This window comes from Xyrauchen texanus, chromosome 41 (genome assembly GCF_025860055.1).
Source record: "Xyrauchen texanus isolate HMW12.3.18 chromosome 41, RBS_HiC_50CHRs, whole genome shotgun sequence".
NCBI lineage: Eukaryota > Metazoa > Chordata > Actinopteri > Cypriniformes > Catostomidae > Xyrauchen > Xyrauchen texanus.
Window position 1 is genome coordinate 27008509 of NC_068316.1, and position 27927 is coordinate 27036435.

The 27927-nt window shown below is 39.4% G+C and overlaps 1 protein-coding gene across 1 annotated transcript; it reads right to left on the minus strand.

Annotated features, from left to right (window-relative positions):
• Positions 1-2548: 2548 nt before the first annotated feature.
• On the minus strand, positions 2549-6316 carry LOC127634571 (solute carrier family 35 member G2-like). Its single transcript, XM_052114187.1, has 2 exons — positions 6123-6316; positions 2549-4538 (listed from the first exon to the last, which is right to left on the minus strand). Exon 2 carries the CDS (start codon positions 4516-4518, stop codon positions 3274-3276), a length of 1245 nt encoding a protein of 414 aa, XP_051970147.1. The 5' UTR covers positions 4519-4538; positions 6123-6316; the 3' UTR covers positions 2549-3273.
• Between the last annotated feature and the right edge of the window lie 21611 nt (positions 6317-27927).

A 27927-nucleotide genomic window follows, 5' to 3' on the forward strand; every position in this document is an offset into this window, starting at 1 on the left:
TGTTTTTCAACTGACTCTAGGGTCTCAAACGGGGCTCTCTGCAGGCCCAGGAGGACCACGGAGAGATCCCACATGGGAAAGAGACACGGCCTAGGAGAATTCAGCCTCCTGGCACCTCTCAGAACCTGATGATTCGGGAGGAACACCAATTTGCGAACAAATGCCACTTCAAGGCATATACAGTAGCTGCCTCATAGAGGTAGCCCTGGCTGGAGTGATCGTGTCTACCACCACCAGTGGTAGGCCACTTAGATCTTCCATGTCCTGTCCAGGGGCCAGACATGGAGGTTCCAGAGGTCTGGGCGCAGGTGCAAGATGGTGCCCCGTCCCTGAGAGAGGAGGTCCTCCCTCAGGGGAACTCACCAGGGAGGGGCTGTCGTGAGGAGTGTGAGTTCAGAAAACCAAGACTGGGTGGGCCAGTACGGTGCCACAAGGATGACCTGTTCCTCATCCTCCCTGACCTTGCACAAGGTCTGTGCAAGCCGACTCACTGGGGGGAATGCATACTTCCACAACCCCCAGGGCCAGCTGTGTGCCAGTGCGTCTGTGCTGAGGGGAGCCTCAGTCAGAGATTACCTGAGCGGGCAGTGGGAGGTTTCCCGGGAAGTAAACAGATTTACCTGTGCTTCACCGAATCGACTCCAAATCAGCTGGACCACCTGAGGGTGGAGTCTCCACTCTCCCCTGAGTGTCACCTGCCATGACAATGCGTCATCTGTACGGTTGAGGTTGCCTGGGATGTGAGTGGCCTGCAGTGACCTTAGTCGGGCGTGCGATAACGTCACGATAAGGATGCTGTAAACACCGGCTATGTGACCCAGGGAGTGAGGAAACCACTCTTTTTTGAAAATGTGGAAACAAAACAAAATGGAACACAAAATCCTCCATCCGGCCCTCCACCAGTGGACAGAGGGCTCTGGATACCAGCTCCAGTGTTCCAGACGGATGTCTTTCTCCCTGGGTCATCCATCTCAGTGGAGCTTGGGAGCCTTCCTAGGACTCTTAGCAGGGGGGTGTCAGTATCCTGCAGGGGGCTCTACGCCAGGAACATGCGGTTGGCTTGGCTGTGGCAGAGCCGCCTGAGTTGCAGCCACAGGGGGACACACTCGGTGGCGAGCAGACAGGGTGTGGGACCTTGAACCGCGTCGTGGCAGGATATGTTGAATGGCCTCCATTTGCTTCTTCACCACTGAGAATTGCTGTGCAAAGTCCTCAACGGTGTCACCGAATAGGCCGATCTGGGAGATGGGGGCACTGAGGAAGCAGACCTTGTCATCGTCCTTCATCTCAACCAAGTTCAGTCATAGGTGGCACTCCTGGACCATCAAGATGGACATCGCCTGCCTGAGTGACCTTCGTCACCCGGAGGGTGAGATCGGTCGCCGAGAGCAGCTCCTTCATCACTTCGGGGTCAGGACTACCCACGTGCAGCTCTTTCAATGCCTTGGCCTGGTGTACTTGCCGGAGGGCCATGGCATGCAGGGTGGAGGTGACCCATCCAGTGGCACTGTAGGCTTTGGTCGCCAGAGATGACGTAGTCCTACAGGCCCTGGATGGGAGTGCTGGGGAATGGGAGGTCCGTGGGGATTACCCGGTGGAACCATCTTTAAAAAATACTGTCCATCAGTGCGTGCTCTTTTAGAGCAAATACACTCTTTTATCTGCAAGAATATATACTCTTCTAGCTGTTGAAGCGCCCAGGGGCGTACTATACATCAGTCACGCAGAGGGGGAGAAAGCCGCTGAAATGCGCCATATATCCAACAGCATACGTTTCTCATTGTGATGTGAATAGAACGGCAGTGGATCTTGCTGCTCAACACCGCTCGGCTCTGAAGAAAAAATCTGAATGAGTGGTTGTGAGCCAGCTCCTTTTATACCCGTATGTCTGGGGGAGTGGCAATTCCACTCACCAATTCTCATTGGCCTTTTCTCAAACATCAGAGCGACCCCTAGTGTCATTATATCAACACAATGTCAAGTGAGTGACAACTGTTTCAGGATTTCTTTTGGATTACCTCTGATTGAACTTTATGATATGTCACATGCATTTGAGTAGGATAATGCTGAACACTTTTACATAATGTTGCTTAAATGCATTTAAGTAAACATTATTAAAATATGATATTTGATATGATTTTTTTGTGTTTTACTTGCTATTTGTCTGTTTATGAGTGAAATAACAAGGGAGCTTGAGTCATGAAACACAAAAAAACACATTTCAAAAATGTGTTCAAAAGTCTCAAAAGCACAATCATGTACATTTTTGAAGCCGAGTACAAAAGCAATTTGCTAAACTAAAACTAACTTTACCTGGCTAAAGCAATCATTTTGGCATTAATGTGTGGATTTAACAGACATTTTATGGACAATTTTCTAAGATATAATGACACATGTTTATATGACACATAGAGTAAGATTTTTATTAATAATTAAAATGTGTTTGTCAGGAGTTGGTTAGATATTCAATGTAAAGTTTAGAAAATTAGCAAGCACACCTCAAAATGCTTATTAGATTTGACACCTGATTCTCTGCAGTGATTTAAATATAACAAAATAATTATTATTATGACAGTGCAAGCATGTTCATGTAAATTACAACAGTTTTGAACTGTAAAATTGACATGTTGTTCTGTAAAGTTGTTTGCATTTTTATTGTATATTTTACATAATTATTCTGGCAACCACAGCTGGCAGTTGTTGTTTTTTTTGTTGGTAAAAACAACAGGTTTGTTTTTGTTTTTTACAGTGTTTAATTGAAATGTATATTAAACCCAGTACATTCCTTTTAATTTTGAACAATACAATTTATTTGGTACTGTGTTGGGTCGCCACTTGATAACCAGAGTAAACTCTGAGTTGAGAACCACTGATTTAGAAAATTCCAGGATTATAAAACACAAAAAGGAAACAAATACAACTTTTAAGTGTGTGGCTGAAATTGGAACTTTTGGGTCAATATCTGGTCCCTCTATTTATAGATTTAGGCTTATCCACTCTATACAGGCTACTGCATTTTATTCCTTCAATGAGACTGGAAAAAACAATGCTATCAGAGAGGGGCACTCTGAATCCTTGTTTTTATTTTCACACATCAACAATTAGCAAAGACATTACACCAATGGCCATCTTCCAACGACACAATTGAAAATAAAATGCAGAAGATCCAGACATTCATTGATTGCACATTTGTAAGAGAAGGGGGCTGGGAAACACTGCACGCACACACACATTTACATGCCCCCTCATGCACTCAAGTAAACGTTGACGCACTCATTTGATCGGCGAGTCCAAGATCTCCTGGTAATCCTGTCGAATGGCCCTGCCAACCCAGTAGAGCTTCAGACCTGTGAGAACAAACACGCTAATCATGATAACCAGAGCTCCGAAGACATCGTAGATGGACGGGATCATTCGCAACACGATGAGCTGAAGGAGCATGGCTACCACTATCTCCAGATGTTGCACAGTGCTGACCAAAGCTGGATGGAACTTGTTGAGGGCATAGTAGACACCCAGGAATGCAACGGTGGAGCAGATACAGATTCCGATGAGGTAACCCCAGGTCTCGCCATCCAACGGAATGATGGGTTCTTGCATGATGAACATTGTAGATGCCCCCCACACGGTTCCCGTCCAGCCAAACGTGAAGAGCGCCGTCCACATGCTAACACGCTCTTTGATGGCCCGGTACACTATCATGGACAGGGCTGCAGTAAGACCCGCCATTACAGTCATGGTATACCCAAAGGCTTCTTTCCAGAAACCCAGAGCAGACTTCTCCACATCTGTGATGTTGGGGATCATGACAAGACAAAGACCGAAGAGACTACCTACAACTGTCACTACGTCGGTGTAACCAAGACGTTCGTCTAGAAGCAAGAATGCCAGAACGGCACTGAAAACCGTGGTAGTTGCCCGCCACATGATGGTGCCATTACTTGGCGGAACAATTGCAAAGGATGTGTACGCACACGTGATGGAGATGACGTTGCAAACTCCATAGAAGAACAAACGCAATCGATAGCCCTTAGGCCCAAAGGGAGCCTCTTTGTAGTAGAGGACCACCAGTATGGACAGCACTTGAATCACAGAGCGGATGAAGATGAGCTCTAATGATGGCACTTTGGATCGGTCTGCTGCCAGGCGTGTAATGAGAGCCACGCAGCCATGAGCAATGGCTGCTCCAAAAAGGGCACCCCAAGTGACACGCGAGGCTAGGACAGAGGCTTCGCCGAAGCTCGCGAGCTGACCACCCACTCCTTTTTCTCTCTGCTCGGGCTTGGGGATAGAATCCATAGTGCCAAATAAAGTCCTGCCATGACCGCTCTCTGACACCAGTCTCTTACTAGGGTTATTGTCCATGAACGAGCCAAAGTCCTCAAAAGATGGAGCGTCATCATATCCCTCGTCGCCCGGCTGGGGAAAATGTGTGGCGTATTTCACTGTGACTGTGTTAGGGTGAATTTTAACCCTCTTTTTCGAACCATACTGCTGCCTTGTTGGGGACAGATCCATTTTTGTCAGCTACAGAAGAACTGTGAAACACATGAACATCAAAATATTAACTGATGACAGAAAGACACAAATTTTTTCAGAATTTTTGTGATTTTTATTTATAAATATTGTGTAACGTCACATTTATTTTTGAGAACACGTTTACATGCACATTCTTTAACCATTTATGCTTAATAAGCCGACAATGTGAAAGGTCATGTAAATGACTTAAATGGTTTTCCTTTATCGGGCAAGTTTTTTCTGTTTACATTTTGACATCAAAAACATTTAAATCTAAGCGCAATTTTTTTCACATTGTCGGTTTTCTTGAATAAGATGAGTCAACCAATATATCCCATGCTGAAAATGTATAAAACAATGATACATATACCACAAAGTATCCTATGTAAGATGCTGTACATTATTTTTGAGTATTTATGTGGCTAAACATTGTCGTAAAGGGAAGTGGATCTTTTACAGTGCACAACAGAAGCATATTTTTGCCAACTCGAGCTTGCACGATGGTTTCATGTACATGCAGATGATATTTAAGTGCTGTAGTGCCTGCTCAGATAAGCAGAGTTTGATTCAGTTTGATGGGAAAGAAATTATGTAATAGGGAAGGAAACTGGCAACAGGGTTGCAGTTGGATCGCAAAAATATATTTACAATCTAAAAACTCGGCAATCATTAAATAATGTACAAATTAGGCTTAATGAGTAAAATAAGAATATAAGATATATAAAAAATTAAGCTGGGTTTTCTTAAAATGTCAAAAGCCTGATTAAAGTTCTGCAAGAATCTTCATTTTATATCATTTAAATGACAATATTCTGCTTGAGTGCATCACACAAACAACACAAGCTGATACACTAGATTGAAAGCAAATATTACACACCACCAAAAACCAAAAGCCCCACCAGAGGGCAACAATAACAACAATATCATCCCACCTATTATCTCTAACCTCATAACTCGTAAAAATGTCGTATAATATCATAAAGCTATAACTTAATCATATTGGCATATTGTCCCCATGGCACACCATGAGGCTGGAGAATCATGTTAGGGGAAAACAGAGTTTGATTTATTATTGGTCTGTAGGGGGGCACAGCCTATGAACCACAGCTACAGCCTGAAATATCTCCCCTCAACTGCTCTCACGCGCAATAAACCTCCCCAAAAGGAAGATGATATTATATATAATGTATCCATCATTATTTAAAAAGCACAATAGATCAAGTAGAGGAATAGAGAGGGAGATTAAATTGGAGAAGACGGCTCGCACACCTGATGACGAATTGAAAATGCTTTTCTAGCCAGTTATTTCATTCGCAACAATTTATCATGCATGCATGCAATTACTAGCATTCTCTCAAATTTAGAATTTTGCATGCAGAAAATAGGCTACATTTTGCTCGACTATATTACATGTCACATTTATGTTTTTGTGTGTGTGTGAGTCTTTCAGAAGCGATTGCATAGATTGATTCGCAAAACATGCACATTTTTGCTATGCATCAGTGAAAACAAGTCATACTTATGATTCTCATCCAGCAAAAATGACGGGCGCAAAATGTCCATGTCGCACAACAAATGATCTAAATCAAGCTGTTTCCACTCACCACGCTTCTCTCAAAGACAGGATCCCGCGGTCTTTAAATCTCTTGAGAATGAAACCCAACCGTTTAATGCATTGGCTTTAAGATATGGACAATTGCGCTTGCCATGTCTCCATCGTTTCCTTCATGGACGCGCTGGACGTCTCCAAGATGCGCGCATTCTCCACGCGACGCTCCACACGCCTTCTGATGCTCGCGTTTCTTCTGGGGTATAAGAGAGAGGCAATGCCCCCCAAGACACAGCCTCTCTTTTCCTATAAGGGTGGGTGGGGTACACCATGTGAATACTGTTTCAACCTAAGAAAATCATCTTCATGGTTATTATCATCAACCAAAGTACATGCTGAGTTGATCTTATTTCTAAAATAATTGGGCATCATGTTGACTATCCATTCATTTTCACTGAAATGTAATTGTCCAAAATGTATTGACTGGAAAATATGGATTATTATCAATTGAATCAGTGTTGTCATGCCACTTCTGACTGTCTACATTTTACTGTCTACTTTGATTTATTAGAAGTGATTACCATAACACCTCAAAATGGCTTTTCACATTGTGCTTTAACCCTTGGTTTGTAAAACCATTCTTACATACATAGTTTCATTTCTGTGTAAATTGTTCATAAAACCAATCTTACTGTATGTCAAATGTTGAATTTCTGTGTAAAAAGTGTAAAAAGAATTGGTGTAAATCCATTATGTATTACCATTCTTACATAAATTGTCACATTTATGTGTAACTTGTCTGTAAATATTTTCTTACTGTACAAAAAATATCTAAGAAATATGTACATCATTTGTATAACCATCCATTTTTAAATTGTTGTATTTCTGTGTGAAACATTCATAATATCTTACGCAAATTGTAATTTATTTTTGAAAAATTACTCAATAAGTTCTCTGTTACTCAATCTGCTTCTGTTTCATGAATGAGATCCATAGGTTAACTTTTTTCAGCATCTGAAGGAACAATTGGTGGACTATGACGACACGTTACATGAATTAATTCTTGTTTTGCTGTAAAGTTAGGGGTCTTGGTATTGAAGCATTCAATCTGTATTTCTAGAAACATATACTTCTGAGTTTCTTGACTTCATTGTTTCATAGATAATCAGAGTTGGAACCTAGTTTCGGAATTGGTGGATCACAAATTTCTTAGTGCTTCGAGTTAAATTCCCAATCTTATTTTGTCCTACTTCAAAGCTCTTTGACTTGATATAACCACAGGAAGATATAAAGTCTTCAACTTGATGCTTGAATTTCAAACAATCTGAAGCAACCCTTGCACATGTACTGTATGTTGAACAAGATTTTTATATTTTCTAAAGAAAATGTGAGCGCCACAATGCTAGGGGGTTGTACGTGGTTGCCAACTGGCCCTATATCAAAATAGTCACCCCCCAAGTCTCTCTGAAAATCTGGTCTCTATATATGGCTCAGGTCTTCCCTTTAATTAACATTTTGGGTATTTTTCTGCCTTTTTTGATGGTCTGCAAGGTAAAAATATTAAGCCAGATCATTTAGAAATGTAATAGTACATCTCTCCTCAGCAAGAGACATTATTCAAGGTATCATTTTTATCTACAGCACAAATGGTGCAGTAAAAATTACACAATGAAGATTAGTATTTAGGATAACAAGTTTGTTCAAATCTAAACTATAACACCGTATCCTAACCAGACGCACAGTGATATGAGCTAAAAGGTATCTTTTCCGTGTTAATCAGAGTTTTTGTCCTAACCAGCCATGACACGACGAGCGACAGCAACAAGGCTTTCTATTTTTGGAATGGTTTCTATTTTGGTGATGTCGCGTCAGACAGCGCAGTCAACAAATAGGTCTAAAATTTTTATTTTATTAGTATATTAAAGCCAGCATCACATTAGCCAGTTAAGAACAACTTAAATATTGGCAGAGGGTGTCAAACATCTACCAAATGTTGTGCTTGAGGTCTCATTCTCTTTAGCCGGAGTTCTGTCACACACACAGAATGGCAGTGGGGAGACATCCTGGCTCATTCCAACTTTCTCTGCTTCCCTGTTACGTGGAGATCGGCGAAATAACAACAGGAGTACTGCATGAACATAAACATAGGAGTGGTGATGGCGTCGTTGGCTAAAGCACATAACTGTTAATCAGAAGGTCACTGGTTCGATCCCCACAGCCACCACCATTGTGTCCTTGAGCAAGGCACTTAACTCCAGGTTGCTCCGGGGGGATTGTGCCTGTAATAAGGGAATAGCAAGTCGCTTTGGATAAAAGCATCTGCCAAATGCATAAATGTAAATGTAAATCGTAACAGACTTAAGAAGGATGTAATTCATAAAGTTATTTTGCCCTGTGTATGTTTGTGAATATGTATTTATCCCCTCAGGCTTGCCATAGAAAGCGTTACAGAGCTTCAGTGAGAAAATTAGTTGCGTTCAATAAACACACTGTTCCATCTGTTATTGCTCTGTTTCTTCATTTTATTTTAAATAATTCTCATATTAGTGTATGAATATCTTGGTGTGGACAGGCAGATGGCTTGTCGTTGGATTCTTATCGCGTCACGTCTGGTTAGGACAAGGTGTAAGTATGAGCAATATTGAGTAAGCTACTCAAAAATAGTAATACACTCCAAATTACTAATTACTTCTTTAAAATTTTAATCAGATTACTTTTCTCATTACTTAGTGGGAAGAGTAATTACACTACAAATTACTTTACTTTTAAATGTATTTTCTAAAACAAATTTATTGAAATGCTTTTCCACTTAACATTTTCAAAATAATATATTTCCTACTTGTTCATTATCCCTGTCCATTCAACTTTCACAAAAACAAAAACAGACATACATACTAACATAAATGTATTCTAAATGTAAGTTATTTGTGTTATTTGGTAAATATGCATAACCCAAGTAATGTACTTTAAAAGTAATTAATTTGATTGAAAGTCTGTAATTGTAATTAGTTTACAAAAATGTAAATTGTAACGCATTACACTACTTTTTGACCCAAAATTTATTAAATTACAGTAACTAATTACTTTGAAATCAGATTACACCCAACACTGAGTATGAGCAATATTAATAGTCTCTCTCTCTCTCTCTCTCTCCCGGAAAGCCCAGTGAGGTGAGAGGCATTATTAATCACAGAGGGAAAGCCAGAGGAGACTCAAAATAGAGTTGTTGAGGTAAACTCCCCTCCACCAATGGGACAGTAACTCTTTCTACTGCTTGTTTGCCCAGACACAATAATCACTCACATTGCTAATTTTGGTGGGATGTAATTCATAGCTATGACTGACTTACTCCAGCGTTTTCATATTACTCAACACTAGTCCTCTACTCAGCATTTCTAACTTTTATTTATTACCATTGCTGTCCCAGTTCCATCAACAAAAGTGATGAATCAGGCTAATATGTCAATCAATACTGATTTATTTATCAGTAAGGACAGGTGTCAATTTGGATCATACACTTTTACTCTCCTAGCTGTTCAGGAATATCTGTCAACAAGAAGTGAATCATGATTCACAAAGACATCACATCACAAAAAGCACCATAAATGTATCATGACAGTAGTCCATATGACTCGTATGCTATATGACAAGTCTTCTGAAGCCAAAAGATATTGATTTGTGTGAGAAAAAGACCAAATTTAAGCCGCTTTCAACAAAAATAATTATTTTGCATATTGAAACATGGCGTGTCACATTTGGTTAGGAGATATATGCGAAAACCAATGACTTTTGGTGTCAATGTTGTGAGCCATATTTGAATACACTAAAATGTTTTATAATTAAATGTATTGCCACGTATGCTTCAAATTTTGAGTATGAGTCAAAAATATACATTTGATAGATTGTCAACCCAGATAGCACACGTAGGTCTTCGAGATGCTATTATTAGATATTTTATATGGAAAGCATCGCATTTTAATTAACATCTGCTAAACATCTTAAAAAGATCAGAAGTACAAACATTCAAAATCATAAACTTCTCAAAGATATCTGATGAATGTCTTAATAACATCTGAGAGGAAACGTCTTTAACACTTACTATGCAGCCCATATTTATAATGCATTGTAAAGGCATTGTAATGCATAAGTAATGTCTCATAATACACCTTATAATATGTTATAACTTCTCATAAATAATTGTAACCACAATTATTATACATTATAATACCTACCTATTCATATTTATACCTTCGAGTTTAATGCATTATAACACAAACAACATCCAACTTTATCTGCATAAGTTATAATGTATTACATATATTTGTAATATATATATATATAATAGGTATGCTTAAAGTAAAATGACAAAAGCAATGTCTTCTTATAAACATCCATTAGGTATTTTTAAGTGGTTATAAGACATAGAAAATTCATAGAAATTGTTACAGAAATGTCTAATATATATATATATATATATATGTATTGCAGATGAGAATACAACCTCAAAAATATGTATTCCAGATGTAAACACACACATGAAATAGACATTTGGGTGATGAATAGATCAGGGAATAGATCTTAACTAGAATTTAACTCAACTGTTTCCTATAAAATTGAAGATTAGAAGGCTTTTCATTAAAGCAGAGGAAGTGAATATAAAAAAGACCCAATGCTTTTTGGAGGGAAAATGACCTCAGCCACTTGGTAAATCAACTCAAGGGACATTTATTGAGGTGTTTATTCTCTGTAGCGTGTTAGCAGTTACAACCAGCAGAGTAAGAAACGGAATTAGCAATTAGCTATATATTGCTTTCAGCAGGTTAGATAGGCAGGCAAATGACCAGTATATGAAATGTCAACTGAGCCATATTTTATAATTAAACCCATTAGGAAGGTAATTCCAGCCTGGCTGTCCATGAAGCGTCCCATAATAATGACACTGCAATTTTAAATGAGATGAAATGGTTTGAATGGTGTTGTTTTCAGTGACACATGTCTTGGGATATGTTGGAGCATGATGTGTTGACTGAATCGAAAACTAAAAGCGGCTGACAAACTAAAGTGCCCATGCAAGATCAAAGACTGCGATTTGTGAATTCAGTGTTATGTGAAGCGAATAAGAGACTTGTTCCCTGTTTAGAAAAACCTCCTCTATTTGGCTCCTGCAAACACTGATTACTGTCAAATGCTCAGGATTTGCAGAGGTGGTTAAAAAAAGAAGCTAAAAATGGAAGAATGACAAACCCCAGAATTAGATTTCATATTTTCTAATGTAAATGTGAGTGGCGCTTACAAGTGCAAAACACATCGCCACAATTCTAGGGTGTTTTGGTTGGTTGCCAGGGCATTACAGTACTCTATGTGGTCGCTGAGGTGTTCTTTGTGTTTTTAGCGCATTGCTATTCAGCTGCTGAGATGCTCTGGGTTGTTTCTGGGGTGTTTTGAGTGGTTGCTTCTTATAGGGACCAAAAAATCTTTCTGATTTTCTGGTCCCTTTTGCTTGGGTCCCTCTTTCACTGTAATTATATGGGAATATTTAGCTTTTTTATCATGCCCAATGAAATTGTAAAGGCAGCAATATACTTCTAGTGAAATCAAAGAAACAAATGGTTTGGATGCTATTTTGAACAAAATCTGTCCAAAAAAAAAAAGAAAAGTTTTTGAGGTTGTTGCAGTGGGTTTGAAACAGCTTGCCAGTGGGAAACATTGTACCATTGATCAAACATCATGAACACAGTGGAGTGCCGAGTTGCTGAGCTGGTGTAAATTAACTACATCTATATGATTGTCTGCATAATGACATTTTCCCAGACCATGTCATGTTAAAGGATCAAATCTATTCAAATACTCTTAAAGGGATAGTTCACCCAGATAAGAAAATTATCTCATCATTTACTCACTCTCATGCCATCCCAGATGTGTAAGACTTTCTTTCTTCTGCTGAACACAAACGTAACAAAAGATTTTAGAAGAATATTTCAAATCTGTAGGTCCATACAATGGAAGTGAATGGTGACCAGACGTTGAAGGTCCAAAAAACATATAAAGGCAGCATAAAAGTGGGGGTGAGAAACAAATCAATATTTAAGTCTTTTTTTACTTTAAATTCTCCTCCCGGTCCAGTAGGTGGCAATATGAACAAAGAATGTGAACAGCCAAATACACAAAAAGATTTAGAGTACCGTAATTTCCGGACTATTGAGCGCACCTGAATATAAGCCGCACCCACTGAATTTTAAATAAAATATTATTTTGAACATAAATAAGCCGCACCTGTCTATAAGCCGCAGGTGCCTACCGGTACATTGAAACAAATTAACTTTACACAGGCTTTAACGAAACACGGCTTGTAACAAAAATAAATAGGCTTTAACGAAACACGGTGTGGCAGCGGGGGCGTGGTCAAGCGCCCGTCCGGGAGAGAAAAGCGGTAAGGGCGCTTACATCAAGTGCTGAAAACTGTCACACTGGTGCCTGTGTGACAGTTTTCCCAAGAAGGACACGTGAAGCAGGGCACTTGACGTTCCAGGTAAGGCTTTTAATGGCCACAGCAATGTTTACAATCAATTTTATAAAGTTTCTCAATTCTTGGACTTCTATGCGCCAACACTAGACTGACGTGTGTCTGTCTGTCACTCACTCACTCTCTCTCTGCTGCCTTTTTATGCCGCTCTCCCCACGCTTACTGAAATTAGACACAGGTGTTAGACATTAGCTCAGGTGTAAGCGCCCTTACCGCTTTTCTCTCCCAGACGGGCGCTTGACCACGCCCCCGCTGCCACACACGGCTTATAACTAAAAATAAAAAATTAGCAGTAACCAGTAGCCTAGCAAGAAAGTCATTGGTCACTATCTTCCTCCTCTTGTGCACATGAAACCACTGAAGTCATCTCCTTCGGTGTCGGAGTTGAATAGCCTCAGCTTTAGTTGTCTTTTTGCACTGAGTCAATTCCTCACGCTGCTGTTTCCAACGTCTCCCGTGCAGGAGCTCTATTTCCTTTTCCAACAGCCAGATCAATCGCCTTCAACTTGAAAGCTGCATCATATGAATTTCTCCGTGTCTTGAGGGTGACAAAATGACTACCGTAATCAGAATGATGGGAAGTTTGAGCGCGCTCGATTTCATCTAAACCGTAAACAAAAAAGTTGTTTGACCTTAACCCGTTCGGCAATTTCATTGGTCTAATGAAAGCTTCATGCCGCCAAAAATCTGAGCACGTCACAGAATGTTTTTTTTTTTTTTAAATAAAATTTGAAAGTGGGAAAAATCCATATATTAGCCGCATCGTTGTTTAAGCCGCGAGGTTCAAAGCGTGGGAAAAAAGTTGCGGCTTATAGTCCGGAAATTACGGTAACAAAATGACTTAAATATGAGTAACACTTTAATAGTTTTTAGCCACCCATTCAGCTGATAAAACATGGTGCATGATCATGAGGAAGGATTACATCAAGATGTAGACTGGAATGCAATCTGCTCCTCTCTTGCATGCTAGTGATTTCATGATTACATTGACATAATATAAGACATATTTACGATTCTACACAATTTCGTGATCAGTAATAAAATAATCAAATTTGTGACATTAACTATGTTAACTCATTTAAAAAAGGACAGGTCTTTCATTAAAGCACTTTCACAAGATGCTCTCTGAAAATTCACATGCATGATCATGTTGATATCATAATCATTGGATATTATTTATGACTCAAACTGATAATATAATTTGTAATGAAAAAGAAATGATTAAATTATAAAAATGCAAAATAGAAACTTTTCACAAGTATTTTGTAAGCAATCACATACATGCACATGGTTTCTTTAGGGGGTTGGGGGTGTCATTACAGCCATTGACCAGGAAAATAAAAATGGCACACATGTCAAAAAGGTTGCCTACTGCTTGTCTAAATGTTTGCAAACAGTATACCATCGCTCAACTTGTCATGGTTTTTGAGGAAGGACCCAAACGCAGAAGGCAAGTGTATTGGGCTTTATTTTAAAAATAAAGACTATAAACCAAAATTCTCACAGGGGAGAAAAAACAGAAAGCAATAAACTAAAGTATCAGGATTGTGAGAAAAACCCCTAAGGAACGACTACCAGGTATTCAATGAACAAGACAAAACTAAACTAAGCATAAGACCAAACATAGGGATGGGAGGGTGGGGGAAACAGGTGGATGGCATAAACCAAAACAAACCAGAAAAACATAACTCCAGGCAAGGAAGCAGGACCAGAGGAACAGAACTAGGTGGAGCCAGCGGGACAGACCAGGGGGGACACGGTGGAGACCAAGGCGGAGCCGGCGAGACAGACCAGGGCAGAGTCGGCGGTACAGACCAGGGCGAGGCCAGCATGACTGGCCAGGTCGGAGCCAGCAGATGCCCAGGAGACCACAGACTCTGGCTTGGCACGGCGACTTGACCTGCCATGGTGACTTGACCTGGCATGGCGACTAGACTTGACTTGGCTTGGCAAACGGTGGGGAAGGGACTGACAAAGGAGAGAGCTTAAGGGAAGGAGTGGGCTCAGGAGACCAGGGAGGAGACTCCAGGACAAGAGCAAGGTCAGGTGGCTCAAGGACAGGAGTGAGGTCAGGCTGGTGCTGGTTACTGGACTGAATAACAGACTGGTGGCTGGTGTCTGATGGGTGATAGTTACTGGGCTGAGCAACAGACTGGTGGCTGGTGTCTGATGACTGCCATGGAATGGACTTGATAGTAGATGGCCACAGGGGACTGAATAGGCTCATCGAAGGCCACAGGAAACTGGACAGGCTTGTCAATGTTCCCAGGGAACAGGACAGGCTGGGAGAAGGTCACCGGGGGCTGGATAGGATCACTGACAGCCACAGGGAACTGGACAGGGTCATCGACAACCTCATGGAACTGGACGGACTCGTCATCAACCTCAGGAAACTGGACTGACTCGTCATCAACCTCAGGAAACTGGACTGACTCGTCATCAACCTCAGGAAACTAGACAGACTTGTCAACAGCCACAGAGAACTGGATATGCACGTTCGAAAGCCTCAGGGATCTGAATGGACTCATCGACGGCCACAGGGAACTGGAATATTTCGTGGATGACCACAGTGAACAGATCAGGTTCATTGACATTCACTTCACTGACCCACAGATCAGGTCTTGGGATATGGCATTCCTCCTCTGCAGTAGAAGCTCAACTTCTGCAAGCCGAAAGAAGTGGTCCACCAAATCCCAATAGGGCCAGCTAAATATCTCTCCCAACTCTGCTAGACAGACGGACATGTCCAGGCCTGACAAAAAGAGGAGTTTTAGGACGGTCTTATCAATACACCACTTGCAGGCCACATCAGAAAGCTCCCCAGCATCAACACCAATGGGGTAACCACACTGATAGCAGAAACCGGGCAGTGTCTTAGGAGACCGACCTCTCTTAAGCTGGAGCTGGGTTCGAAAAATTGCCCATGTTGCCTCCACTTGGTCCAAAACAAAGGATATAAAGACTATAAACAAAAACTCTCACAGGGGAAAACAAACAGAAAGCAAAAACATAAACTGACTGAAGACAGGACAGAACAGGAACCGACTGACTCTGACTAAAAAAAATCAGGATCATGACACAAAAGTTTCGACATTCTTTCTAGCTCTGAGCGAAAAAGGGAAGGAAAACATTGCCGTGAGTGTATTGGTACCTTAAGTCCGATCAACCAGAAAAAATATAGTACTCCTCTGCTCAACAAGCTGCATGATTTAAGGTATAACCGTTGTGGGAGTAATCTACAGTACAGTTTAATTAATACTCAGCATAAGGTGGTTGTTCATATTCCCATCCATTGTTATGAGCAATATTAATATGCTTTCCTTGGCAAATACTACTAATTACTGTAGCGAAATGTACCAAGCTAAATGTTAAAAGAAGCTTTTTTCTTTGTTTAAATAAGGTTGTATAACAGTGGAAATGAGTCACTTTGGTGCTGAGAGATTCTCAAATTATGTCTGTATTACATTATATTACACAGAAAAGGGAGAAAATGGATGTGTCTTTCAAATGAATTTTGAATGAGGAATGAGTCAGACCATTTTCGTGGAAAGGACAGATAAGTTGACGTCAATACACAAAAAAGTGCTCTTGGCATTCAAAAATAATGCATGCTACCCCTGACTTCAATACAACTGTGAAATGAGGGAATTTTTTTTAAGAGGATGGATCAAACACACACAAAATAAAAGGCAAGCAAATAGAACAAGTTTATATTCCCACAATGTCCTAACTGTACCTCTCTTGCAGCCATAACCCGTGACTGTCCATAGCCCTGTTTAATAATGAGGCTCAAAGATCAACGTGCGTCAGAGGCTCTTTGACATCAGATTATAGTCAAATGTGAGCTCACACTTCAAACCCCAATTACATCTGTTCACACACGTCACCGCCAGGTGTTATCCTTTTTTAGCGAATCTCTCTTTTTCTTTCATTGTCTTTTCACTTGTTTATGATTTACAAAAGATTTATTGTTGATATTGACTAGTATCACATTACTTCTGCTGGTATATACAGATATCTATGGCAGCAGTGAGGTTTTGGTCAAAATAAACAATGATTGTGGGAAACAAGGACTAGAAAATGAAATATTTATGTGTGTGGACCATTTGAAGAAAGGGAAATAGAAAAATCCATTACAAGCAGTGTCAGACATTTAGGAGGGCTCAGGGCAAAAACACCACCAAAAAAATAAAAAAATACCCTGGGAATTCAGAATACAGGGGGAAAAAGTTTTCTTCATAACGATATCTTATTTTTTATTTGTAATATCTGGTATTGTTCTTAATATTCTATTATAATCCTTTTTTTAATTTATTTTATTATTATTTTTGTATTATGGCATACAATTTTTTTTTGGGTATCTAAGGGTAATGTAATACGTTCTCAATCTTGAGAATTTGTATTAATACATTTATTAAATTAATGTTTAAAACTTTATAAATGTACTTTATATACTTTATATGTCCTCATAAAAGGTAAAAATGCCCTGAATCAAATCCAGAGGACAAATATTGCCCCATTAATGTAAAAGTACATTTCTGACACTGATTACAAGTGTCCTTTTTGAAAGAATAACTACAGTCCCCTTTATTCTCACATATTTCCACAGTCATTCAGTTACACAGTCTTTCATTTGGTTGTAAACCAGACCATTTAATTTCTTGTCAGCTCTCATTAAACATGCACCATTACGTTCTAATACAGCATATATTACAGTGTCCTTATGTATATTTCATAAAGAGGGACATCAAGCAATCTTCATGGCTGTGTTTACCTAAACAAGAAATGTTATTAATTTCAGGTAGAAATTAAACATATGCATCAATTTTGAAGTAATTGCCAATAAATGTTCATAATTTAAATGAGTATAATGTTGAACTAGTCAATATTTGACATTTAGTGATTTACAAGGAAATGTACTGGATTCACAATTTACAATGCAGCTAGTGCAGTAATCTGCTGAAAACTATGGTCTGTTTTAAGAGACAGATTTGGAACGGAGTGGGAGATTTGCTCATTTTTCAGTGTCTGGTAGAAGGTAGAAAGCAGAGACCTTGCAGACAGCTCTCAGGGAAGCTTATTTGCTCCTAAGAGGACAGCTGTCACCACTTTCTTTCATGTCTACAATGAAAGACAGATTTTTCAACTTCAGCATATTCATTCATGGACAAGCCTCCCAAAAAAATTGGATCAATATTTGCAGGGTGATCTCAATTGTATTCATAGTTACTAGTAAAATGTATGTGTACATTTTTGTACATTTTGACAGCATCTAAAACATAAACCCTCTCACACACAACTTGAAACATGGGACATGCAAATCTTTACAAATTCTCTGGGAAATTGCCATAACTGGAATTGCTGAAACCTTTGTGAGGTTACCACCACAGTTGACAGAATTTAATATAGACACAATCCCATAGCTGGATTCTCATTTAACAGTAAATGATGGAGAAACTTTGTTCATTAATTCAGTTGTTTACAAATGCATTATAAATAATTTATATGCCGTTATAGCAACATGAATAAAGGCCAAGCCTTATCCAATACTTGCCAAATTTATATTTAAACAAATATATAGCAGAAATAGACTGTGGGTAAGAAACAGATCAAAAAGTCTTTTTTAAAAAAACCATAAATCTCACCTACACCTATCATATCGCTTCTGAAGATATGTTATAATATGTTAAGTAAAATGGCTCAATATTTGGTAGGTATTGCATGAAACCCTTTTCTGAACGTTGTTATAACCGCATCTCAATGTTTTATAATGCATTTGTAAATTACTTTTTAGTCATAAATTAACCCCTTTATAATCCATTCATTAATCCATTTGGGAACATGTACTGTTAAATGTTACCAATTTATTATGCTGGCTTGAAAAGGAAATAGCTAAATAAAAAAACATTACTTTACAGATTTGGTTGAGGAGTTTTTTGAATCCCTAAAACAAGATCAACATTTCCATTTGTAACTCCTCTATATATACCAAACCTGGTATAGACCTGCAGCCTTTTCTAACTATCTGATCAGACCTAAGTTTTTCCCTAAACAGATCCAAAATATCCACTGATATATGTACAGTGCCAAGAAAATGTATGTGAACCCTTTGGAATTAGCTGGTTTTCTGCTGAACAGGTCTAATTGGTCATAACATGTGATCTCATCATTATAAAAGTCACAAGTATAGAAAAAAACAATGTTTTTAGGCTAACAACACACAGACAATTATGACATCTTTCATGTCTTTATTGAACACATACCATTAAAAATTCACAGTGCTCTGGAAAATGTAAGTGAACCCTAGACTTTAATAACTGGTCGATCCTCCTTTTGCAGCAATAACCTCAACCAAGTTTTTCCAGTAGCTGCAGATTAGACCTGCACAAAATTCAGAAGGAATTTTAGACAATTCTTCCTTACAGAACTGCTTCAGCTCTGCTTAGGATGTCTGGTGTGAATGGCTCTCTTGAGGTCATTGCACATGGGAATCCATTTTTCCCTCGATGATGGGAAGCGGTCCAGGCCCCGAAGAAGCAAGGCAGCCCCAAATCATGATTTTACCTCCACCATATTTCACTGTTGGGATGATGTTTTCATGATGGTATGCGGCACCCTTTTTATGCCAAATGTATTGCTGTGTGTTCTTCCCAAAAATTTCAATCTTAGATTCATCAGTCCACAAAACATTTTCCCAGTTGTGTTGTGGAGTGTCAAAGTGGTTTTTCATGGTACAGTAAAAAGGTGCAATGAAAGTGAAATGTTATGCCATTTCTTTGTTGGAAAGCAGCAGCTTATTTCGTGGTGTCCTGCCATGGACAACATGCCTGTTTAATGTTTTACATATAGTAGACCCATGAACAGAGATGTTAACCAGTTCCAATGATTCCTTCAAGTCTTTAGCTGTCACTCTATTGTTCTTTTTTACCTCATTGAGCAGTCTGTGGTGTGCCCATTGAGCCATCTTGGCCAGATTGCCACTTCTAGGGAGAGTAGCCACAGTACAAAATCATCAAAATTGTTAGACAAGTTTTCTAACTGTGGACTGATGAATAGCTAAGCTCTTCGAGATAAATGTGTAACCCTTTCCAGCTTTATGCAAAACAACAATTCTTGATAGTAGGTCTTTTAATATTGACTGCAATTAAAATTGACAAAACTAAAATATACCAATATGATTCGGAATAAAATTGAGAGCATGTGAGTCATAAGGAAATTGAACCATGATATCATGATGTATCACAATATATTGACTCTGTCACGAGAGGTTGATGAGATGAGACAGGAGACATAGGCTCTATTTGCAGGCTTTAATAAAAATTATGACTGTGAAGCAACAAATGGGAACTCAAAACAACAACAAACAAGAACTGACAAAGGAATGCAAAAACTAAAGGGTATTTATACAAAAAAAAGCTAATGAGGGAATGGAAAACAGGTGAGAACAATCAGAAACAGATGGCAGTGATGAGGGCAGTGCATACTGGTTAACGTAGTCTGTGGGAAACAGTCCTAGGCAACACGAGGGAGACAGACTGTGACAGAATCGTGACATACAGTATCGTGCTACGTATCATATTGTGAGGTGACCAGTATTGCTAGCTCTAGTAGTTAGTAGTAGTAGTTAGGACAGCAGGTTTAATAGGCTACAGGTATATGTCATCTAACGTTTATGTAGAGAGTAAAAAAAGCAATATGTCCATTATAGCTCTTTAGAGGTGAGTTTGTGTGGATAAAAAACAGTTGAATTCATTACAGAAGTAAAAATCCCATTAATTTGTCCTCTAGAGGACATGATTTTTTTATTTTAACTGATATACCTTTAAAGACAGACTTACCTTGAGCACAGAGGTTGTTAATTGATGGTATATGATTCAGCTGGAGCTATCAGCTGTTGTTATTTCAATTTCATAAAAAAAAAAAAAAGATTCATAGTGGAGTTCCTGGTAAAGACCAGCAGTAGGGACCATTATCCATAATCCTGCAAAAAAGTTAAGAAACAAAATCCACCAATCAGAGAATTGCAGCATACAAACTGCAGCAAAAGAGCTCTGCAGTGACAAACCCAATCCATGACACACTGCCAATGATGCAATTGAGTTGGTCTCTTAAATCTGCATATGTCTCGATATTTTGCAATAAACTTTAAACATATTCTTTCTGTACTTATAATCAACAACTTTTAATCAATAGTTTTTTCATTTCTATCATTTTTAATCTGATTATGTCATTCACAATGTTTTGTGGGATTGTAGTTGCCCTCTTGAAAGATGTTAAGTACACAGTCTGCTTTTTGTCAGATTTTTTTGTTCTTTTTTGCTTCACATCAAAGTTTGTAATTGATATATATCTTTTTATCCTTTTTATAAATGTATCCCCTTTTTCTCCCAATTTGGAATGCCCAATTCCCACTACTTAGTCGGTCCTAGTGGTGGCACGGTTACTCACCTCAATCCGGGTGGTGGAGGACAAGTCTCAGTTGCCTCCGCTTCTGAGACCGTCAATCCGCACATCTTATCACGTGGCTCACTGTGCATGACACCACGGAGACTCACAGCACGTGGAGGCTCATGCTACTCTCCGTGATCCATGCACAACTTACCACGCACCCCATTGAGAGCGAGAACTCTTAATCGTGTTCACGAGGAGGTTACCCCATGTGACTCTACCCTCCCTAGCTACCGGGCCAATTTGGTTGCTAAGGAGATCTCACTGGAATCACTCAGCACACCCTGGATTCAACTCGTTACTCCAGGGGTGGTAGTCGGTGGCTTTACTTGCTGAGCTACCCAGACCCCCAAAGTTTGTAATGTTGTGAATCACGCATTAACTATTTCATGAACAAATTAAGATTTTTTTTTTAAAACCTCCATGGAAAGGCAAAAATATCCAGATCCAGATGCTGTATACCTTTGTGCAATAAACAAATTTGGTTGTGTGTTGGGACATCTCTTGATGTCCAGTGTTGGTCCTGAAGTGAAACCTGTTGAGAACCACTGGTCTAGACACGCACCCTAATGTGTACAGTCTTTGTTTTGCTAAGCCCTGTATGGTCAATCATAGCTGAGGTTCTGTTGAGTGCAGGCTGGCTACTGCATATCAAATTGGCTTAGCTGGAAGGTTGAGTCATCCGTTCCTATTAGTTTGGTGTTTAATGTCTATTAACCTCTATTATGACTTCATGGTTAGAGACATAACATGATATTGGAGATGTACTTGGATGTGTCTTCAGTTGCCAGTGGGCCTGTATGTATGTTGTTACATGCTCACTGGTATTATCTCCATTGTTTTGCCAAAACAAGTAGTCCAAATTTACACCATTGGTAGTCTATGCACAATATACTGGGATTGGAGAAAGTACTTTATTGTTGAAAACAATAAACCTTTCACTTTTGAAAAAGCATCAAGAATGGATAAAAGTTTTGTGAAAGACAATATTATGAAATTTGTATGATAAGCATATAACTTATATTTTAAATATGTTTAATTTATATTGCATTTTCAAAAGTGTATGATTTATGGTTTCATTACTTTTAGGTTGATCTTTGTTAGGCAAAGTGCACCCAATCAATTTCAATGCTGTTTCATTTCTGCACTCTCTATCTATGACACTTGCAGGCAAGACTGATTAAACTAAATTTACTTTCAGACATTCAACTGTATACTGATAAACCAAAAAGCCCCTTTTCTCAGAGCTGAAACTCAGATGTGTTCTGACAAATTTCACATAAGCAACACTTGAGTGTTGCCAGTGCTGACAGAGACTTGAAGAGAAAATCAAGTGAGGGGATTTTGCAGTGAAAAATTTGTACAAGAGGACTTCATCTAAAGTCATCTTCTCATCTTCGGCCCCAGCATCTGTCTCAATTATGACACCAGACAGCCCAGCGAAATCTAACCCTGTTCCTCCCAGCACGGCCAAACATCTCAGAGGAGACGTCTCCTTTATCTCTTAAACATCTTTATTTAATGTGCACTCTTTTTACTTGCTCATTCGAGTGTCAGCGGTTCAAAGTACCCTCAAAGAGAAAATAACAAAGGAGAGGAGAGACAGAAAAGTTTCTACCAAAAAAAATTTATTTGACAAATTAAAGAAACAGATGGCAAGCAAGCAAACACCCAATTTTTAAAGACTGTTGATTACCACCAGAGTTGGCACATCCTATAGATGATTTAGGGCCTTTTTAAGGTCTCAACTAGGGCTGAATGATTTGGACAAAAAATCCTGACAAAGACATATCCAAATAAAATGGTTGCAGTTAATTTACCCTGGTCTCTTTTGAGATGAGACACTTAGATGATTGTTTGTAAAATATATTTTAATTAAAAATATATTACACTGTGCTGGCCAAAACTAAATGCACAATGGAGCCAAAGCCACAGGTTTTACCATGTTTACAGGTGAAACTCGAAAAATTAGAATATCGTGCAAAAGTTCATTAATTTCAGTAATTCAACTTAAAAGGTGAAACTAATATATTATATAGCCTCATTACAAGCAAAGTAAGATATTTCAAGCCTTTATTTGATATCATTTTTATGATTATGGCTTACAGCTTATGAAAACCCCAAATTCAGAATCTCAGAAAATTAGAATATTACATGAAATCAATAAAAAAAAAGGATTTTAAATACAGAAATGTCGGCCCTCTGAAAAGTATAATCATGCATATGTACTCAGTACTTGGTTTGGGCCCCTTTTGCATTAATTACTGCCTCAATGCGGCGTGGCATGGATGCTATCAGCCTGTGGCACTGCTGAGGTGTTATGGAAGACCAAGATGCTTCAATAGCGGCCTTCAGCTCTTCTGCATTGTTTGGTCTCATGTCTCTCATCTTTCTCTTGGCAATGCCCCATAGATTCTCTATGGGGTTCAGGTCAGGTGAGTTTGCTGGCCAATCAAGCACAGTAATACCATGGTCATTGAACCAGGTTTTGGTACTTTTGGCAGTGTGGGCAGGTGCCAAGTCCTGCTGGAAAATGAAGTCAGCATCTCCATAAAGCTTGTCTGCTGTAGGAAGCAAGAAGTGCTCTAAAATGTCCCGGTAGACGGCTACGTTGACTCTGGACTTAATAAAGCACAGTGGACCAACACCAGCCGATGACATGGCTCCCCAAACCAACACAGACTGTGGAAACTTCACACTGGACTTCAAGCATCTTGGATTGTGTGCCTCTCCATTCTTCCTCCAGACTCTGGGACCTTGGTTTCCAAATGAGATGCAAAATTTGCTCTCATCAGAAAAGAGGACTTTGGACCACTGAGCAACAGACCAGTTCTTTTTTTCTTTAGCCCAGGTAAGACGTTTGACATTTGAAGCCCATGTCCAGCACCCGTCTGTGTGTGGTGGCTCTTGATGCAGTAACTCCAGCCTCAGTCCACTCCTTGTGAAACTCCCCACACATTTGAATGGCCTTTTCCTGACAATCCTCTCCAGGCTACGGTCATCCCTGCTGCTTGTGCACCTTTTTCTTCCACACTTTTCCCTTCCACTTAACTTTCTATTAATGTGCTTTGATACAGCACTTTGAGAACATCCAACTTCTTTTGCAATTACCTTTTGAGGCTTTTCCTCCTTGTGGAGGGTGTCAATGATGGTTTTCTGCACAACTGTCAGGTCAGCAGTCTTCCCCATGATTGTGAATTCAACTGAACCAGACTGAGAGACCATTTAAAGGCTCAGGAACCCTTTGCAGATGTTTAGCTGATTAGAGTGTGACATTTTGAGCCTACAATACTGAACCTTTTCACAATATTCGAATTTTCTGAGATTCTGAATTTTGGGTTTTCATAAGCTGTAAGCCATAATCATCAAAATTATATCAAATAAAGGCTTGAAATATCTTACTTTGCTTGTAATGAGTCTATATAATATATTAGTTTCACCTTTTAAGTTGAATTACTGAAATTAATGAACTTTTGCAAGATATTCTAATTTTTCGAGTTTCACCTGTATGTTCTAATATGAGGGTGTTAACTTTCCTACTTTGAGTTTTACGGATCAAGACAATGTCATGTGAATTTTCTACAACACAACTTCAAAAGTGCACTTAAAAAAAAAGCAGTTTGGCTTAACTTGATTCAATCTTGGTCAGTTGTTCTATGTGTTTGAAATGAGCTCAGTCATGCCAACTCTTGAAAAGATTTAGCATGTGAATGTGTGTATGACATATTGATAGGATATTGGTCTTTGTGGACAAGATCTGCTACGCTGTTGCTGCTGCTGCAGAGCAAGTATGGAGACTTGCTACTGCTAGAAAAACACAAGCATACTGTGTAAGCATGTGAACATGCTGCTGCACAAATGGACATAAACAATCACCATTCAAAGCAGGGAAGCTGCACATATGCATAACACATAGATACAAAACAAAAACCCACAACCAAGCAGATCTGTAGCCATTACTTATGTACTGCTGCTGCTCCACAGTGCTACATAGGTGTGCAAAGCCACAGGCCAAATGCTAATGAACTAAATTGCTATGTGTATATTTTCCTGCTTAGCCGTATAGCTTAAATGCAAATTACCTAACCTATAATGCGTACCTGAGCTAGGAAAGCCCCAGAGACTATTTAACCAGTGAATAAAACAAACAATGTTTGGATTTATTTAATCTAATGACCTAAGATACCAATATGTGCCAGCCAGATTTGACTAAGACTTACCATTTTAAGACGTGTTGCTGTGTGTCATGGCCAAAGCAGACCTTACTGTACACGCTGAAAGAAGGAACCCCCATGCAGCAGAAAACCCATCTTAACTGCAAAACTGAGCCATTTTAATAAAAGACAAGGTGAGAGACGCAAAATGATTGGCTACCCGATAAAAAGTCAGAGAACCAATCAGCTTACGCCATTCGAGCCAATTGGCTTAGCAGGTCACATGTGAGTGAGCCAATTAGCTAACAGATACCCAGTCAAAGAAGCTATCAGCTTGCGCCACATAGAGTTGCATGACTGAAATGTGGTCATTTTTATTTACTTAAAATTACTATGCAATCTCAACACAAACACTTTGTGTAGCATGACCTAGTTTAATTGGGTAAACCAACAAAATTAGATGTGTCAGTATAACTCATAAATCTCTTACTGTAAATGTCTTTATGTACCTACAACAGGAAGTGAATGTTAGCATGCTAAATGCATGCTATTTGGAAACACTACGTGTGTAGTTTAGATACATTCCTTACATAAAAGAAACTAGAGATTAACCAGATTATGATCACTATTGATTGTATTCATGCTTGAAATAATGCATCTTTCCCCAACCATATGGGTTATAGAGAGGTTGTTACTTGTCAGAATTTCCACAATGTATTCTTCCACATATTCTCATTTTCTAGATTAATAATTAATAGCATCAATCATTAGTGGACACAATTATTACAGCTTAATAGGACCTTATTAAACGTGCTTGTGAAATGATTGTTTCATGAGCCAATTAGACACTTGAATGAACTCTGGCTGTCCAGGCAAGTCCTGTGAGGATTTCTCAGCTGTGATGAATCATAATATACGTGATACGTTAACCTGACGCCTCCTCTCTAAAATTAGCCCTTTGATTCAGTCCATCCGCCTACTAATTCTCATCTGATCAGCAAACCACTTTCTATCTAGAGTCCCTCAAAGGATGCAGAGAAGTACTGTGGTCTGCCTTTAGAATCTAAACAGTGCAAATAAACGCTGTCTCAACAATTTCAAGTTGGAAAACAAGTCCAGGAACAAGAGGATGCCAAATAAGGTACAACGTAAAAAGTGGCAACATGCAATTGTTACCTTAAGGAGCTATTTCTCCATGCTCAAACCCTTACATTTGTTTTTGTTTTTATAACTTAATGTATTCAGGTTGATTTAAGTCTTTTTTAAATTTAACATCTTATTAAACCCCAAATTAAGGGTAATTTTATCCCTGGGTTAAGCAACTTTTCACATTTGATATTTTTGAAGGATTAGGGGTTACTTTTGTGTTCTAATCCTGAATTGTAGTGCAAATTATACACAGTGTGAAACAATGCAATATTAGAATATTGTGGCCAGTTGTTGCTATGGCAACAGACAACTAATCAGAACAATGCCTGCTTTATTAAATATTCATGCACTTTGCACTTTGTTGCAGCAACTTTTATGTACTGTTTCATTTCAGCACCTAAATTAAAAATGTTTAACAGTGACGGCAAACATGGTAACTGCAGTGATGTACTTCAAAGTTATTATTAAACTAATAAATATGCAAATATGAACCTGATAACCCAGTATTAATTATTTAGTGCAAAGTATGACCTGGTTTTAATACTGAGCAACATAACTTAAAATTACAGTAGGATATCCCAGGATTTAAAATGACCCAATAGTGTGAAAAGCCCCCAAAATGTGTACTTGTTACAATGAGAAAAGAGGTAACCTGCAATTGTTACTTCAAGGATCTTTATTTTTTTTTTATTTATTTACTTACTATAAGCCAGAAAAAATTCCTTTCTTTGGAGTCAAATTCCTTTCACAGAGTGTGTAACATAATCAAGATATTGTAACCCGCACAAGAAGAGACAGTCACAATGTAAAAGAAAACTGCTTTTATTACAGAGCAGGCAAAAGTACAAAAGGGCAAATCCAGAGAAGAGTAGTCGTGGGGGGCGAAAAGGTCGAAGCCGGGGAATCAGAATATGGCGAAGGGGCAAATCTACAGAAGAGTGGTCAAGGGAAGCGTAAGGTCGAAGCCGGGGAATCAGAATAACTATTTCGAATAAGACAAGCGAGTTGAATAGACAGGGGAAGCTAGGGGAACACTAGAGCTGGCAAAGCAAAGGGGTAAACTAAACAATAACCAACAAGTGTGAAATGAAAGGGCAGCGTATATATAGGGGAAAACGAACAGTGCAGGTGAAACTAATAATCTAGTGATTGGGACGAGTGTGGGTGAAACTAATACTCTGGTGATTGGGAGCGAGCGTGAGAGCCAGAGGGGGCGGGGTGAACTTGAGGATCAGAGTTCGTTACAGTACTCCCCCCTCTGCTACGGACGGCTCCGGACGGCCGCGCTCGGTTGCGAGGAGCGCGACCTCTGGGAAGTGGTGCGGGACGATCGGGATGCTGGCGATGGTAATTTAGCTTGAGCGCTTGGTCCAGGACATCCCTTGACCGTACCCACGACTGTTTATCAGGTCCGTAGCCCTCCCAGTCTACCAGATACTGCAACTCGCCACCCCGACGTCGGGAGTCTAGCAAGGCCCGGACCGTATAGGCGGGTTGACCTCCGACATCGAGTGGTGGAGGGGGTGTTTGGGCTGCCGTGGGCGGGAACATGGGGCTATAGAATACTGGCTTTAAAAGGGAAACAT